At 46.9% G+C, this 14,961-nt stretch overlaps 1 protein-coding gene across 3 annotated transcripts in view; it reads left to right on the top strand.

The window, feature by feature from the left end:
* The window catches only part of LOC144799602 (phosphatidylinositol 4,5-bisphosphate 3-kinase catalytic subunit alpha isoform-like), a 308,439-nt gene that overhangs the window by 122,825 nt on the left and 170,653 nt on the right, over nucleotides 1-14,961 (top strand). For all 3 annotated transcript variants that reach the window (XM_078671001.1, XM_078670999.1, XM_078671000.1), the window contains exons 3-4: nucleotides 11,115-11,277; nucleotides 11,613-11,822. In XM_078671001.1, coding sequence (XP_078527127.1) covers nucleotides 11,115-11,277; nucleotides 11,613-11,822 — 373 coding nt within the window. The remainder of the gene's footprint in view (nucleotides 1-11,114; nucleotides 11,278-11,612; nucleotides 11,823-14,961) is intronic.

Below are 14,961 nucleotides of genomic sequence, written 5' to 3'. Positions count from 1 at the left end.
GATGCTGCTTCCGGACTGTGCCGGCCCCGCCCAAAATGGCGCTGGTATCAATCGGAACTTACGAACACCTCGTGGTGTTCCTTCGCACTAATATAAACTTGATGTTCTGAGATTTTATATGATCCTTTGTACACTTGGCTAGAAAAGACAAGGAGAACTCACACGACGAACAGTATGAAAGGATCCCCGTTACAAATGTTGATTACAAATGTACAATGTATTATATTTTTATAACTGATGTAAACCTCATTTACGACGCTCACGTACGGTATGCATATAGGAAAATAAATGCCCCCGAACCCCCAACCAATTAATAGACGTTTTAGTTACTTACAAATGAACAAGTAAAACTTTCCGATGTTTTTATTGCTGCAAGCGAAACCCCCCACTGTATGCACTTTAGCCATTGCCACGACCGGCCAAATACGACCGCACCCTCATAATCCATATGCTGAAATGATTTTGCAAAATAAAGTCTTTGAAACTATGGACGGGTATTGCATGCTTTATTTTAAAAAAAATGTGGGATCGGTGGGAAAGTTTTTTTCTGTGCACCCTACTCTGCTCTCTCTTTAAGGTTAAAGGAAGATGGTTACCCAGCCCTGGAGGACGGATCGGATCAACAACACGACACTCCGCCTTCAAAGTACGCAACTGACCCATGAACTCTCGCGTAGAGGAAGACCTTGACTTCCAAGGATGGGTAAAACGAACGGTGTAAATGAGGGAATGTAAAAGGAGGGAGAAATAAAATAATGTAAATATTATAAAGTACCACGTTCCAAAGTATCAGGGGCCCAGGAACCGAAGAACCTTAGAACGCCACAGCGTTGAAAGAGGTTTAAGGACCCCGATAGTGAGATACATCCTTTTGACTAGATACCTCGCACTAGGCACCTCTGGTTTCCTTTTTACGTTTCCCCGCACACGACCTATATGAACACACTACCCCCCCCTCGACTCCAGAAACCATATCCCCAGGGACCCTGCCCCGAGGAGGAAAGACGAGTAAGAGGTAAGTAAAGGACTTATGAATCCATGTATTTGAATGTGCGCGAATGCTGTCTCCCACCCCCCCCCCCTTTTTTCCTCCCTCTGCAGGTTACATCAGAGATTACAGCCGAGGTGTGGCGAAGATCCGAAACCTTGCCATGTCTAATGCACGAAACGGACTAGCGCCGCAAGGTGGCGTCTAAGCATGCCTGCAGACTACTCACGTACCGAACAAACCCGAAAAATTAGCACAACCCTGATACAAAGTGATCACCCTTAAACCAGACCGGACGAATGAACCCATGTCACGTATGATGCGAAACTATGAGGGAATGTGTGTGTGTGACTGAGGCGTCGACCCAACTGGTCGAAGGACCGAGAATGCGAGAAGTGCGACAAAATGGTACCTCCTTTCTTCTTTCCTTCTTCTCAAGGCGCGTCCCCTCTACCCTGTCTAATGCTCAAACTGCATGATTACAAGATCCTAACGCAGACCCGCGAATGCCCTTTACTGTGTAATGCACTAAATAGCCTTTCTTGAATACACTGCCACCCTCTCTGTTGCACGTGTACTATTTAGCCTGCCGTTGCACTCTCACTCTCTCTCTCTCTCTCTCTCTCTCTCTCTCTCTCTCTCTCTCTCTCTCTCCCTCTCTCTCTCTCTCTCTCTCTCTCACTCTCTCTCTCTCTCTCTCTCTCTCACTCTCTCTCTCTCTATTTCTGCACTCCCACTCTTCCGAGTGGTTAGCCCCGAAATTGGCAGACTGCCACCCCTAGCACCCCACCTAATTGGCTTCAAATACCGTCAGTATTTGCACAAAAACTTGTCTTTAATACAATCACCCTGAGACCGCGTCGTTACCTCTCCTTTTCCGCTAGAAGTCAATGAACCCAGGTGGGGCCGTAAGGGAAAGGACAGGTAAGACGACAGAGGTTCCCTAATCTGACCCGAAATAAGGGAACTACATGTCAAAACGGCTCCTATGGTATAAAACAAGGACCTCAGAATACGCGACCCTCCCCTCCCCGAATGGTCGAAGTACCCAAACCAGAAAAATGATCACCCCCGTTACCTCCCCTGTATATGTCCCTGGTTGTTTCCCATAAAACCCCTGTCCTTCCTGATTAAGTAATCGGGCTGTAAAAGGTTACGTAGGATCCAGAATGATGTTTTACAAGGTTAACAGATTAGCCCAAGGTAAAGAAATAACCGAAATGAACCCCGTAGTAGTTTAAAAGCAGGATGCATCTATAGAAAGGAGATGTTTTAGTCATGTTCGTCTCTCAGCAAAATACCTGTGTAGTACCATGTTGATGACTCACAGTACCCTTTGTAAATGTAAAACTCTAGAGAACAGCATATCTTCGCCAGGTTCGTCTCACGAAGGTGGGTCACCATCAGATGAACTGTCGTGAACTAATTATGAAGGAAAGTCATAAGTAAATCCAACAGGCCCGTCACCGGTCATTTCATATGCCAGTTGTGAGAACGAGCATTTTCATTCTTTGCCTGGAGCTGGGAGAGAAATAGACTTTTTTGATTATCTCCATCTGCAAATTTTCTAAAGACTGTCTTTTCAAACTTGTTTAAGGGTACTGCTGTTGGAGGAGAGAAGGACCGGATGTGGGAGCACGAGGCCTGACTGCAGACTAAGGAACACCTGCGACATTAGCCAAGGCGAGACCACGACAGAAAAGAGCTGCAGGACGAGGCACTGTTTTCGACAGCATGAAAAGAAAGGGTCGACCTGATGCCCCTGCTCGACGTCCAGTGCCTGTCGACAAGTCCCCGCTCTCTGAATTCTGTCACACGCCCGCCTATTTGAAGTCTCTCGTTCCCCTAGTTTGTTCCCAATTTGGCCTTGCTCCATCCCCCTTTTTCCTCTGACCTACCCTATGGACTGTTTTGAACGCTCTTCTTCCATCGGAACTTTCTGACAATCACCTCAAAGGACACAGGGCGAAAAGGACCTTACCGACCAGAAACGCGAGGAAAGGGTCGTGCCCTGCAACGCAGAACTTAGAACAGAGCTGGACTCGTAGCTCCACCGCCGGTGCTCAACAGCGCCAACGAAAGACCACAAAGAACAATGAGAACTCGTAAAACTTCGAACATTTGACATCCACAATCACCGTTTTTGCTATGCCTCATTTCTCTCCCAGCCGCCATTGTATTGATCCTGCTCCAATCCGAATCTGAAATATGTAATAACCTGCCAGTTCACGTTATGATGTGTACTTGCTGCTCGCTACAGAACCGTTTTTTGTATTACATTCCTATGACCTTCCTGCTGAACAAGTTTATCAAAGTTTATCAAATAGGCCCACCTCCTAAAAACTAGAAATCTCAAAATGTATTGTTTACAATTTTTTCATCTAGGGTTCCTACCGTTTTCCTTCTCATGCCCACCACAATAGACCCGAGTAGAAAATGAACCAGCAAGATGTCTTGAATATGTTAAAGGGAGGACTGTTGAAAATTAGTACGTTTTGGTGAACATTATCTGCGCCATCTTGCCTCTTCCCCTGATGCCACACTTTTGTCGTGCGCGCCCGCCATTTTAAGATGCCCCGATCAGAACAAACCCTTTTGCATGCCGCTGGCCCCTGACATAGCCCTTTGCCTTCGCTAAGCCTGCACGCTGACCACCCCCTGCTTGCACCTGCCTTGAGTCATAAACCCCTCTTCGGCGCTGCTCTGCCCCAGGCCCTCATCCTGTTCCCAGCGCGACACCTCCCTGCTTTCCTTTCATGATCTCCGGCCCTTAGATGCAAACCCCCTTTTTCCCCGTGTGCCCGTTTTGTCCTCCCCGTTCCCAAGCCGACACCCAGCTCTGCCGATACCATCCTTGCCCCTCCCCGTACAATAGAAAGCTTCCCCCATCAAAGAATCCCCGGGTTGATCAAAGCCCCCACCCCATGAGACCCGATCAAACCCCCCACATTCCGTGAATCGGCGGATTATCCAGCTGCGCGATGCTCATCACCTGTTGTGACTAGGGTGGGGACTTCAACTGTAAATGTGTATGGGAACGGGCCCAAAGGGGAGTTCCGAGAATGTCTTTTCCGTACATCAAAGCTTTAACATGTATGTGTAATCTACAATAAAGTCATAAATGTGTGTATAAGAGGCCAGGCCTCAGGAATACAGTTAGAGCACCTCAGAACGATACCTTCTGTCCGTTTCGTTGTGTTCTCCTCCGGAGAGAATAAAAAACCTTGTTTCCTGCTTTCCAGTCTCCAGCGCCTGCCTCTTCATTTGATTTAATAACTAGAGGGTCACAGAGGCAATACCGCCGGGCAAATATCGATTGTCCTAGACCCGATTGAACTTTTTACAGGCCCATGGGGACAGCAGGGGGGGGGTTCTAGGGGTGCAGGGCCCAGCTCACAGGTCCATGTGGCGGTAGCACCTCACAGCAGGTCCCCTCTCTTCTTTGTCCCAGCGCTGACTGACTCTCTGGTGACACTTCACCCTCTTTATACCCTCCTCCCAGGCAATGCCAGGACCTTCTAGAATGTTGGCACATCTAGCCTAAACTGGTTCTAGGGGAGGGGGTGAGCACCCTGGGTGCCAGGCTTTCCCTCCAAAACTAGGGGTAGCTGGGTAATATAATCTAGACTGCTGACCTATGTCAGTCCAGTGGCAAAACCCATGGCCATGGCATCCATTTTAAAAACAATACATTTCAGTCAGGTACATTTCCAAAATGGGGGTGCAGTTTTAAAATGGGGGATTTTACAAGTGCTCACATTATGTCAGGTAATTACATTTTCACAAGGTGTCTCACACCACTCATGGCCTATACAGGTTTAATCCCATGGGGGAGACATTCAAGTTAGGGGGTCAAAAGCGAAAAATTTTGGGGGGAAAAGGCCAAGTCCAACAGTCAGGGTTTAGAAACTGGCAGTCGGATGTGACAGTCCGCCTAGATATGGAAAGGTGCTGGAGTGTGGATATCCATATTTGTAGCTGCGATTTTGATGCTCTCGCCATTTGTGTATCAGATACTCATGTAAGCAGGAACAAGACCATGATCTCCAAATTCATTCACTGTGTCCCTGCTTGGTGACTGGAGCTAGGGGCGCTGCCATAAGCATAGGGCCACTGTGAAAAGAGGAAGAGTAAATTCCTTGACTGTTTCTTCTTTTTTTATATCTAAAAGGTTAAAGGTTTAGGAGACTCTATATTATTTGGGCTTGAACCCGAATAATCTCAGTTTGTCCAGCATGTAGGCTCTACTCTTCAAGCTGCTGTCAGTCTGAAGCAACTCTGTACTCAAAACTGCGGTGGAAACCAGGGTTGGCATCCCTCAACAAATAGAACTGTGGTGGAAGCCGGTGTTGGCATTCCTCAACAGATAGAACAGTGGTGGAAGCCGGTGTTGGCATCCCTCGACAGATAGAACAGTGGTGGCAGCCGGTGTTGGCATCCCTCGACAGACAGAACTGTGGTGGAAGCCAGTGTTGGCATCCCTCGACAAATAGAACTGTGGTGGAAGCTGGTGTTGGCATCCCTCGACAGACAGAACTGTGGTGGAAGCCGGTGTTGGCATCCCTCAACAGATAGAACAGTGGTGGAAGCCGGTGTTGGCATCCCTCGACAGATAGAACTGTAGTGGAAGCCGGTGTTGGCATCCCTCGACAGATAGAACTGTGGTGGAAACCGGTGTTGGCATCTCTCAACAGATAGAACTGTGGTGGAAACCGGCGTTGGCATCCCTCGACAGATAGAACTGTGGTGGAAGCCGGTGTTGGCATCCCTCAACTGATAGAACTGTGGTGGAAGCCGGTGTTGGCATCCCTCAACTGATAGAACTGTGGTGGAAGCCGGTGTTGGCATCCCTCAACTGATAGAACAGTGGGGGAAGCCGGTGTTGGCATCCCTCGACAGATAGAACTGTACTGGAAGCCGGTGTTGGCATCCCTCGACAGATAGAACAGTGGTGGAAGCCGGTGTTGGCATCCCTCGACAGATAGAACTGTGGTGGAAGCCGGTGTTGGCATCCCTCGACAGATAGAACAGTGGTGGAAACCTGTGTTGGCATCCCTCAACAGACCGAACAGTGGTGGGAGCTGGTGTTGGCATCCCTCGACAGACAGAACTGTGGTGGAAGCCGGTGTTGGCATCCCTCAACAGATAGAACAGTGGTGGAAGCCGGTGTTAGCATCCCTCGACAGATAGACCTGTGGTGGAAACCGGTGTTGGCATCTCTCGACAGATAGCTTTGTGATCTCATGTGAATCTTGAACAATACTCAGATAGTGGGAAACCATCTTGAGAATGTTATTTTGCTGAACTAACATTACCGTACGACATACTAGAACATTGGTTTGCATGAAACCCTTCAATATTGAAATAGAGAAAGTTGGGAAACAAATACATCTTGAGACTCACAAGGTCTGCATGTATGTGACAAAGGATGTCCCGGGCCCCTGGTGATAACCCCACGACCCCCACACAGAAGGACTCTCTTTTTCTTGGTGAGAAACAATGTATTCCTGGCCAAAGAGTGACCACGTGTGGACATCAGAGGGATGAAACTGTTTGCAACTGAATTCCACTTCCTGACACTTCTGATACGCGTGTCGGTGGTAAACCCTCTGGCCCATCCTCAGGGGAATGGTCGGGCAGCAAGGGGCTAATGATTTCCAGAAATCATTTCAAACTAGTGTGACAAACAGAGTTATTCAAACCCCTTTACTCTGGTAGACACATTACTGTCCTGTGTGGACCAGTTTGTTACTTTTTTTCCCCTTAAAGTTGGGTTTGAGGTGCCATTCCTCTGGACTCAAGATAGCCCTAGATAAGCGTTAACATTACTCACTTTGCAAAGGTAGCATGTAGGTGAGTTTTGTGCAAAAAAGATGCAGCAATTGTACAGGTCTCATCCAATATTGATGAAACTCAACCAGAAGTCAGTATGAAAAATCATTACCTCAAGGGCCTCCTGCACTCATGGATTTTGGGTTACAAAGCGAGCCATTCACAAATTATTGGTATTGTGATTGCAAAAGCCTATTTTTTGATGTACAAAACCCCTTTTCCGATTGGGAAAGATTTTTCTGACTCGCAAAAGCGGTTCCTGCGACTCATTCTGGAGAGGACATGAAAAGGAAGTCCCCTCCTAATTGTGATGTGCAGTGGCATGTGTAGGAGAGTAGGGTCTGCTTCCTATGGTCACCCCCACTTTTTGCTTTTGCTTTACTGGTTTTCGACTTAGATGTGGCTGTGGACCTGCTAATCAGACCCACAGCCCAGATGCACTCTCTCTAAATTCACACCATGTACTCTAGGTACATCCACAATTGGGAATTGGCTCACCTTATCAGCCCCTGTAGAAGTGTACCTTAGGTACTCATGGCATAGGTGTAACCAAGGCCTACCAGGGGCTGCAGCATGTATTATGCCACCCCTGGCTGGCCACTCAAACTGACACAACTGGCTGATCACTCAGCTGGGGCAAGGTCGTGTAATCACCCCTTGCTTAGGTATAGTATTCCTATATCTACCCTTATATATTGACACACAGTAACCTATAAGTCACTCCTATGGCAGGCCGTAACAATCCTGGAGGCAGAGTGCTTGATTTTATGTGAGATGGTGCTCTAGCATGAGCTGAGCCTGTCTGCAGCTTTCGGAACCATGTCCTTATAGCTGTTCTATGATATCGCCATACCATATACTCTTAAGTGCATTATAATTCTCGCAGTTGAATGCTAACTTTGGTTTGGCTTTATCTAAACATGTCGTGTAAGGTGTCATATGCTTTGGAATACTACCCCCTCGCGAATTCTGGCGACGGGGGTAGCATTCCACCCTTCTAGAGGGAGAAGACATGTTGTTGCTGACTATCCCGGTTAAAGTTAACCAGAGCCCCAGCGTCACAAAATGGACGCTGCTGCCACAGACACAAGTCTGAACTCCTGCTGCTGGGAGTCCTTCCAGTCACGGAGGTTTGGACAATAGGTTTCCTGCCTGGAGAGGTGCGAGCACCACCCCAGACACGACTTTGTGTATTGGGACAGGGAGGGCTGAATAGATTGAGACACTGCCTGAGGCACACTAGGTGCTTCATGCATACCCCAGTTCAAACCGGTTGCTGGGGCACTCCAGCCCCAGCTCTGGTGCGAAACTGGACAAAGGAAAGGGGATGTAACCACCCCCCTTCCTGGTCCCACCCATAGGAGGGACCTAGGAACGAATCCAGCCCCTTTTAGCTGTATAAAGGTAGGAGCTGTGTCCCTAGACTTTAGATTTGATCCTGAACTGAAACTTGAATGAAACTCTGGACCTTCGACATTCTGCTGAAGCTGAAGACTGAAGAATCTCCCTTGTGGCCAAGGAGTGACCAGCCTGGGCAACCAGGCACCATCCAGCAAATCAACCGCTTGCTTTGTCGACGCTCCCGCCAGGACCCGAGCGCAGAGCCTGACAAGACCCAGACTTCCAGACCTCTCTGACCCTCTCTTCACGTCTGCAGCATAGCTGAGATCCGTGGAGGCGACGAGACACATGGGACCGGCCATCTTGAAAAGTCCACGACTTGCTAACTGTGCAGCTTCTGAGGTATCCTCGAAGCTGTGCACTGGGGATTGAGAAGCCCCGAATCCGAGCTCCACCTGCACAGAAGATCAGCCCTCCACACTCCACGAGTTCTGCGTGGGGCTCTTCTGCTTGTGTTCTGCTCGACGCGTTGTCCGGTTGCTGGCCCGTTGGCTAGTAGCCTCTGTGACGACAATCCTTTGAAACCAACTCACTGGTCTGGTTGCTCCAGACTGGCCCTTGCCTCCCTGCAAAGGTGAGGCACCTCAGACCTTGCTGGTCTGCATCAGAAGCCTTCTTTGTATCCTGCGTGGGTTGCCTTTGCAAAGGCTTGTTGACTCCACTCCGGCGGTCGACCTCTCCATCTGCGAGAACCTTTGTGGGACAGCTCCTCTCCAGTATCTGGTCGTCCTCGACGCCTCCTGGTCCGCTTGGCTGAAGAGACAAGCTTCACGACAGCACCTGATTGCTCCTCTACGTCGTCTGGTTCCTTCCTGGTTCCACTCGGTCACTGGCTAGTGACCCAGACTCTGTCTCCTCTGCTTTCAGGTCTTCTTTATCCTCGATCCACCCTTGGATCCACCCGGACATCTTCCTCCTGGTCGCCTGCAGCATCTTTCTTCACAGGCTCCATAGACTTCAACGGCGAAACCCGACACATCTTCACACCTATGCACCCGCTTCCTGTGGGTGAGGTAACGTGAGTACTTCGGTGCTCCCAAGGGAATTGACTATCCAAGTGTCTAGGTTTTTAGTTGTTTCCTTTTAGCTGGACTGGAAGTGTCCTAAATCCTTCTTTTACTAAACTCTAAGTTCCCATTGACTTAACATTGACTCTCGCATCTGTGTAAAGAAACTGCACGCGCCGCCTGTGGGCCTCCTACTCCTAACCTAAGGGTCAGATAGTGTAGCCCCAGCGATCCTCTAGGCCCTAGGCCTTTCCTTTTCCTGAGTCGTGGTCCTTATACCACTTACTTAGTATATGGTTTTACGCACCCCTAGGGCCTGATTGTAAATTGTGCTATTTAAAGTATTTCTAAGAGTAACTTGTTATGTGCTTTTGCCTCTGACCTCATAAAGAGTTCAGAGGAGTGTGTTAGTAAATAAATGCATATATATTTTATATATATCCTGTGTGGTGTCCTTTCATTTGATATTCAAGGGGTTACATATGGTAAAACAGCTGGCTTTACACGCCCTCAAGAGTATTTTAGCCTAAGACTGTTCTGTCCACGCTGCCACTAGGATAGCTGGTCTATAAGGTTGACTTACAACCATCACCATAAGGGTTGTTTGGACTGGTGCAAGGTGTTCACTAGAATCGTGAACATCATATACCAGGCCAACTTCTCACAGCATGCATCAACTGCTTGTGACCACAGTTGCATTAGTGTATCTTTTATGAGATACTGACTTTAAAGGTGGGGGGTATTTGCTTAGGGGAAGGTGTCCCTCTGGGACAGCTGACAATGCTCCAGTTGGCCACTACCTGCTCCTTTCCTATGGCTTCCTAAATGGGATTTATTTGTAAGAGCAGAAACTATCCCTTTAAGAGTCATGAGTTATGGGCTGAATTAAGGGAAACAGAGTTTTTCATTTGAGAATGTGAATGCTGCGATTGTGGTTTGCTATCACTTGAGGCCGCCACCCCAGTTAACAACCAATCACAGAGGGTCTCAAACATCAAACTGCATAATTACTATTGGTGTCTCTCTCTGAAAGAGCATTTGTGACCTACCTTTTAGGCTACGCAGGCCATGCCGTAAAAAGACAGGGCGGTCGCAAACAGTCGGTGTGAAATTTGCATCCACTGTTTGCAATCTGCCTTTACGTACCCAGGCCATTGGTACCCACAATACATGGCCTTATTAACCATAAAGAGTTCAGACAATCACTATTTCATGTTGGTGGCCACATACACGTGACACCGAGCAGCTTCCCCAGGCAGTTGAGAAGGTTGAACTCTTGCTAGGTATAATGAGCCAGGTGAGTAAAGCAGGCAGGAGCTTACCTGTCAGAGGGGCACAGTTTACAGTCTTCTGCATGACCCATGCATCAGGCGGGGATAAATAATAAAAATGGTATCCACATAATTGCATAGGTTATTTCGTAATGTAATGTAATAGTCCATTTGTAGAGCGCAAACTGTCACTCCAAGGAGCATCATGGCGCTAAATGGAAACCAGGGATGGGATCTCAAAAACTGGTTGACTGCTAATTGTCTGAGAGGGACCTCAGATCAGAGTTTTGCAGAGAAGGTCAGATGCGCTGAAAATCCAGGTTTGTAGGATGAAACTCAGATGCAATCTGGCGAAGCTGTAGGGGAAGTTTGTTCCATGCGTTTGAGCCTAACGCTGTGAGTGATTTTCCTCTCTTCGTTGCCAATCTGAAAGCAGGTATTTTTAGCAGATTGGCCTTCGATGATCTTTTGTGTTTCATGATAAATCGCGCTTGTGATGAGTCTACATGAAGTTTTTCGTCATCTAACTGTACTATGAGCTTGGCAGTCCGGCCTTTCGCACATCTGCATTCAGCCATGATGGTGCAGTGGTATATTTTTTCTCACCTTCGGTAGGACGACTCTTCGTACATCTTTGTGGGGGTCACGCAAGAAGCAGAACGGGAGGAATTCTATGATGAAGCAAGGCGCTTGTGTGACCTTCGGCTATTCCAGCCTATCCTGAAGGTGATCGAGCCCGTGGGCAATCGTGAAGAGAAGATTCTCAACAGGGGGATCGGTGAGTCCCTAGGAAGAAGGGGGTTGAATAATAGTTAATTTCTTCTTTTACGTTGTTCATCTTTCTGACTGTGTCTCTCCCTCTGCAATATGTCCTTCTGGATTCTGTCTTTAGGTCAGTGTCAGTCAGTTGCCATTGCTATGCAAGTCTGTGCTTTCTGGTACCTCTGCATGATTGGATTAGTTTTCTAGTAATTCATCCTGACTGCGTCCATCCTTCCAGGACATCTGACCTCCCCTGCCTGCTATATCTGTTAATTGTCTCCATCTCTCTCATTTATACTCAATCAACACACAGTTTCTCATCAGTCCTTCCATTTGTTGCTCTCCTTCCAGGATTTGCCATCGGTATGCCAATTTGTGAGTTTGAGCTGGTGAAGGATCCCGAAGTGCAGGATTTCCGTCGCAACATCTTGAGCGTCTGCAAAGAGGCCATGGACCTAAGGGAGACCAGTGGGCCGCATAGCCAGGCACTCTACGTTTACCCACCCAATGTGGAGTCCACTCCAGAGCTTCCGAAGCATATCTACAACAAGCTGGATAACGGTGAGTCCCGCCTTTGGCAGACACTGCGCAATCCACCTCCCTGCAAGCTGTATTTTAATTCATTTTTGGGCTTCCTGAGAGATGCATCTGCCACAAAACTCCCAAGCTCCTCTGTAAATATTCTTGAGCACAATATTGTTCTGTTCGCTTAGGGAACCCTCTGGCGTGCCTAAATAATGCACTGTTGAGATCCAGGTGGCTCCCTCACCTGGGCTATTGAGCTCTGATGAAGAAGGCTGCTGTTGGTGTATGCAAAGAAATACACTTGAGTACATTCTGGGATAAATACAAAGTAGGTAAATAGCTACACATCTAAAATGAGTCATTCATTGAATAGTACACAAAGCTCACACAGCATTCACAGAACCTTGCACAATCCCTTCGCTGATGTCGTACAGCGGCTTCTCTACACTGTGCCGACCCAGTCGATCCACCGTGCCTGGGACAGCAGGATAAGCAGCTAGGAGCGATTCGCCTTCCATATCCCTAGTGGAAATGTGATGAAGAGAGAGAGATCGCGGAGCTGTTACGCGAGATGTGCCACCATGATGCAACAAGCCACCAATAATATGCTCTCAATGATTCGAGTGGAGTTTTGAATGGGGCTAAGGGACTTCAGATGTGAGTTCTTCTGGGTAACTTCAGTACATTTCTGTAGGGCATATCATCCATTGGGAGAGCATACAAATTGGAACCATCTGCCAAGTAGTGTCTTCTCACCTTGTGCATGCTCAGTACTGCCACTGCCGTGCTCGTCTGAGATCATTTTGACCCATGGTAAGAGCCTTTTCTTCTCTGTATTGTGTGGGGGCCTCCACTTTGAGACACAGAGTAAGTCTCTGAATAAGGATCACCTGAGTGAAAGAAACTGGCCAGGCGGGGCCATGCTTGGTGCCGAAACCTGTAGACTTCAATTAGGACAGCTCTGGGGTGCACATATGTACCTTGGGAAAGGTTGGAGACTGGCCCTGCCAAGCCTAGCTGCAGTCACCCAGGCACATCAGTGTGTGTTGTGACATTTTAAGCCTGCCTCAATCAGGTTTCTGCCTGAAAGTAGTGTCCATCTCCTTTTTGCGACTGTGCTATTTCCTGGGCCTTCCCTCAGACCAGCACATGCTTTGTGATGCAGCCTGCACTTACTGACTAGGATTTATTTTAATATATATTCATGCATATCTATTTAAATGATCAATTGCAAGGTCAGTGATTCCGTGAATATGGGGTAGAACAGGGGTCTCCAACAGGTCAAACATGAGTTACCAGTAGCTCAAAGGCTCCTTCTGAGTAGCTTACACGTGATACTTGACTGTCAACTGATATGACAATATGCAGGGGCCCAAATGCTAGGGCAGCACTTTAAAACAGAGTGCACCGCTCTGCTGCCAGGGAGCCTGAAAATGTAGGACCATGTAGTTCACACACTCCTGAAAAATTCTTGCTTTTTCTTTTGTTTCTCTATTCTTTAATTTTCTTACTTTTACTACTTCTTTGTTTCCTTCTTTCACTGCTTTGTTTCTTGTTCTCCTTTTTTCTGTCCATCTGTCTATGTTTCGTAAGTTCTTACTTTTTTTTTGCTTCAGTTCACTCCCCATTCTTTGTTCTTGTATCTACCACTTTTTCTCATTTCTTCTTCTTTCATTTTCAACTTCTCTTATTTGTCTTTGTTTTTCTTTCTGTCTTTTGTTTTAACTTTTCTGTTGCCTTTTGTTCACATTTCTTTCCTTTTCTCCTATTTTCCATTTCTCGCCTTTCTTTACTTTCTTTTTTCTTCCCCACTTTCACTTCGTCCTTTTTTACCTGCTTGTGCACCTATTCGGTTTTTCTTTCACTTTCTGTTTTTTTTATTCTTGTTTTACTTTTTTTCTACCTCTTTCCTTTTCGACTTGTAATCTAGTTGCTCTTCTTTTTTCTTTCCTGCAGTCTGTTTTCTTTCTTATTTGCTCTTGTGCAGTGTTACTTTTTCTACCTTTCTGCTTCAACCTTCACTTTTTCATCAGTTTCTTTGTTGTACTATTTTTTCTCCTTCCCTTAGATTATCTTTCTTATTTTTTCGCTCCTTTCCTTTTTTTCTCGATCTTTTTTTATTCTATCTTCTGTCATGTCTTTTTCTCTCTCATTCTGGCTGTTTTTGTTTATTTCTTTTGTTTTCTTCCTTCTCCTTTTTTCTTTTATTCTCTCGTCTTTCTCCTTCACTTCCTCATGCTCTCACCCCACCTTTCTCTATCCCTTCCTTTCTCTCGCTCACCCCACTTAACTCTTTTCTCTTTTTGCATTGTTTTCTCTTTCACTGGCATTCTCTCTTCTGAAGGAAGTGACCCGATTAGGGCCTCCCGGGTCCCTTGCGACCACCTCTCAGCCTTCCATACAAATGAAGAATCGGTCAGACAGTTGGGAATACAAACCAAGTATATATTCATTCAGATAAACCCGAGTGGCGCCCCGTCTGCCCAGTCGCTTAGGGGTGCTGCAGAGAGGGCTGACTTCAGCAAACATAGCGATACATTATGTACATTGTCAGCACCATGAAAGACCCGCCCCTAATGGAACCTTCAGAGCCGGTGCGGGTAACTCAAAGAAGTACAGTAAGATGAGTCTCGATCCTGAGGCCAGGCACACGGTATCTCTTAGCCACGGTCATCCTGGCCGAGCCTGCCGCTAGACTAGTGGGAGAAAACCTCGTTCTAGTGCGAAAGGTATGCGCTAATAAGACCGTTAATTCATTAGCAGAGTAAGACCTAACCTTGGAGAAATTAAACTTTCCACCACCTGCTTTACCAGGAGACAATGATTCAAAATGGCGACTAAACACAAAATGGTGCAGCGAATGCTAACTTTACATGAAACAGTGCACAGCCAAAATAGCGAAACATTTTCATTTCATCGCTTTCTTCCTTTCCTTCTCCCTCTAATTTGTTCTTCCTCTCTGTACTTGCTTCTGTCATTGTCTTTTGCTTCCTTTGTTTCTATTTTCCCCCACTCATTTCCTTTCCTTTCTCCCTCTACTTCCCTTTTATTTATTCCTCTCCTTCCTTTCTTCCTCTCCTAATCTTCATTGCTTTATTTCTGTCTTTCTTCTTTTCTTTCATCCTTAGTCTAACGAGTGCCTAGCACCTAAAAGCTATCTTTTCATATGTCATTA

This window comes from Lissotriton helveticus, chromosome 12 (assembly GCF_964261635.1).
Source record: "Lissotriton helveticus chromosome 12, aLisHel1.1, whole genome shotgun sequence".
NCBI classification, from domain to species: Eukaryota; Metazoa; Chordata; class Amphibia; order Caudata; family Salamandridae; genus Lissotriton; species Lissotriton helveticus.
Note: the sequence above shows the minus strand (reverse complement) of the source record. Positions and strands in the feature narration are given on the sequence as shown.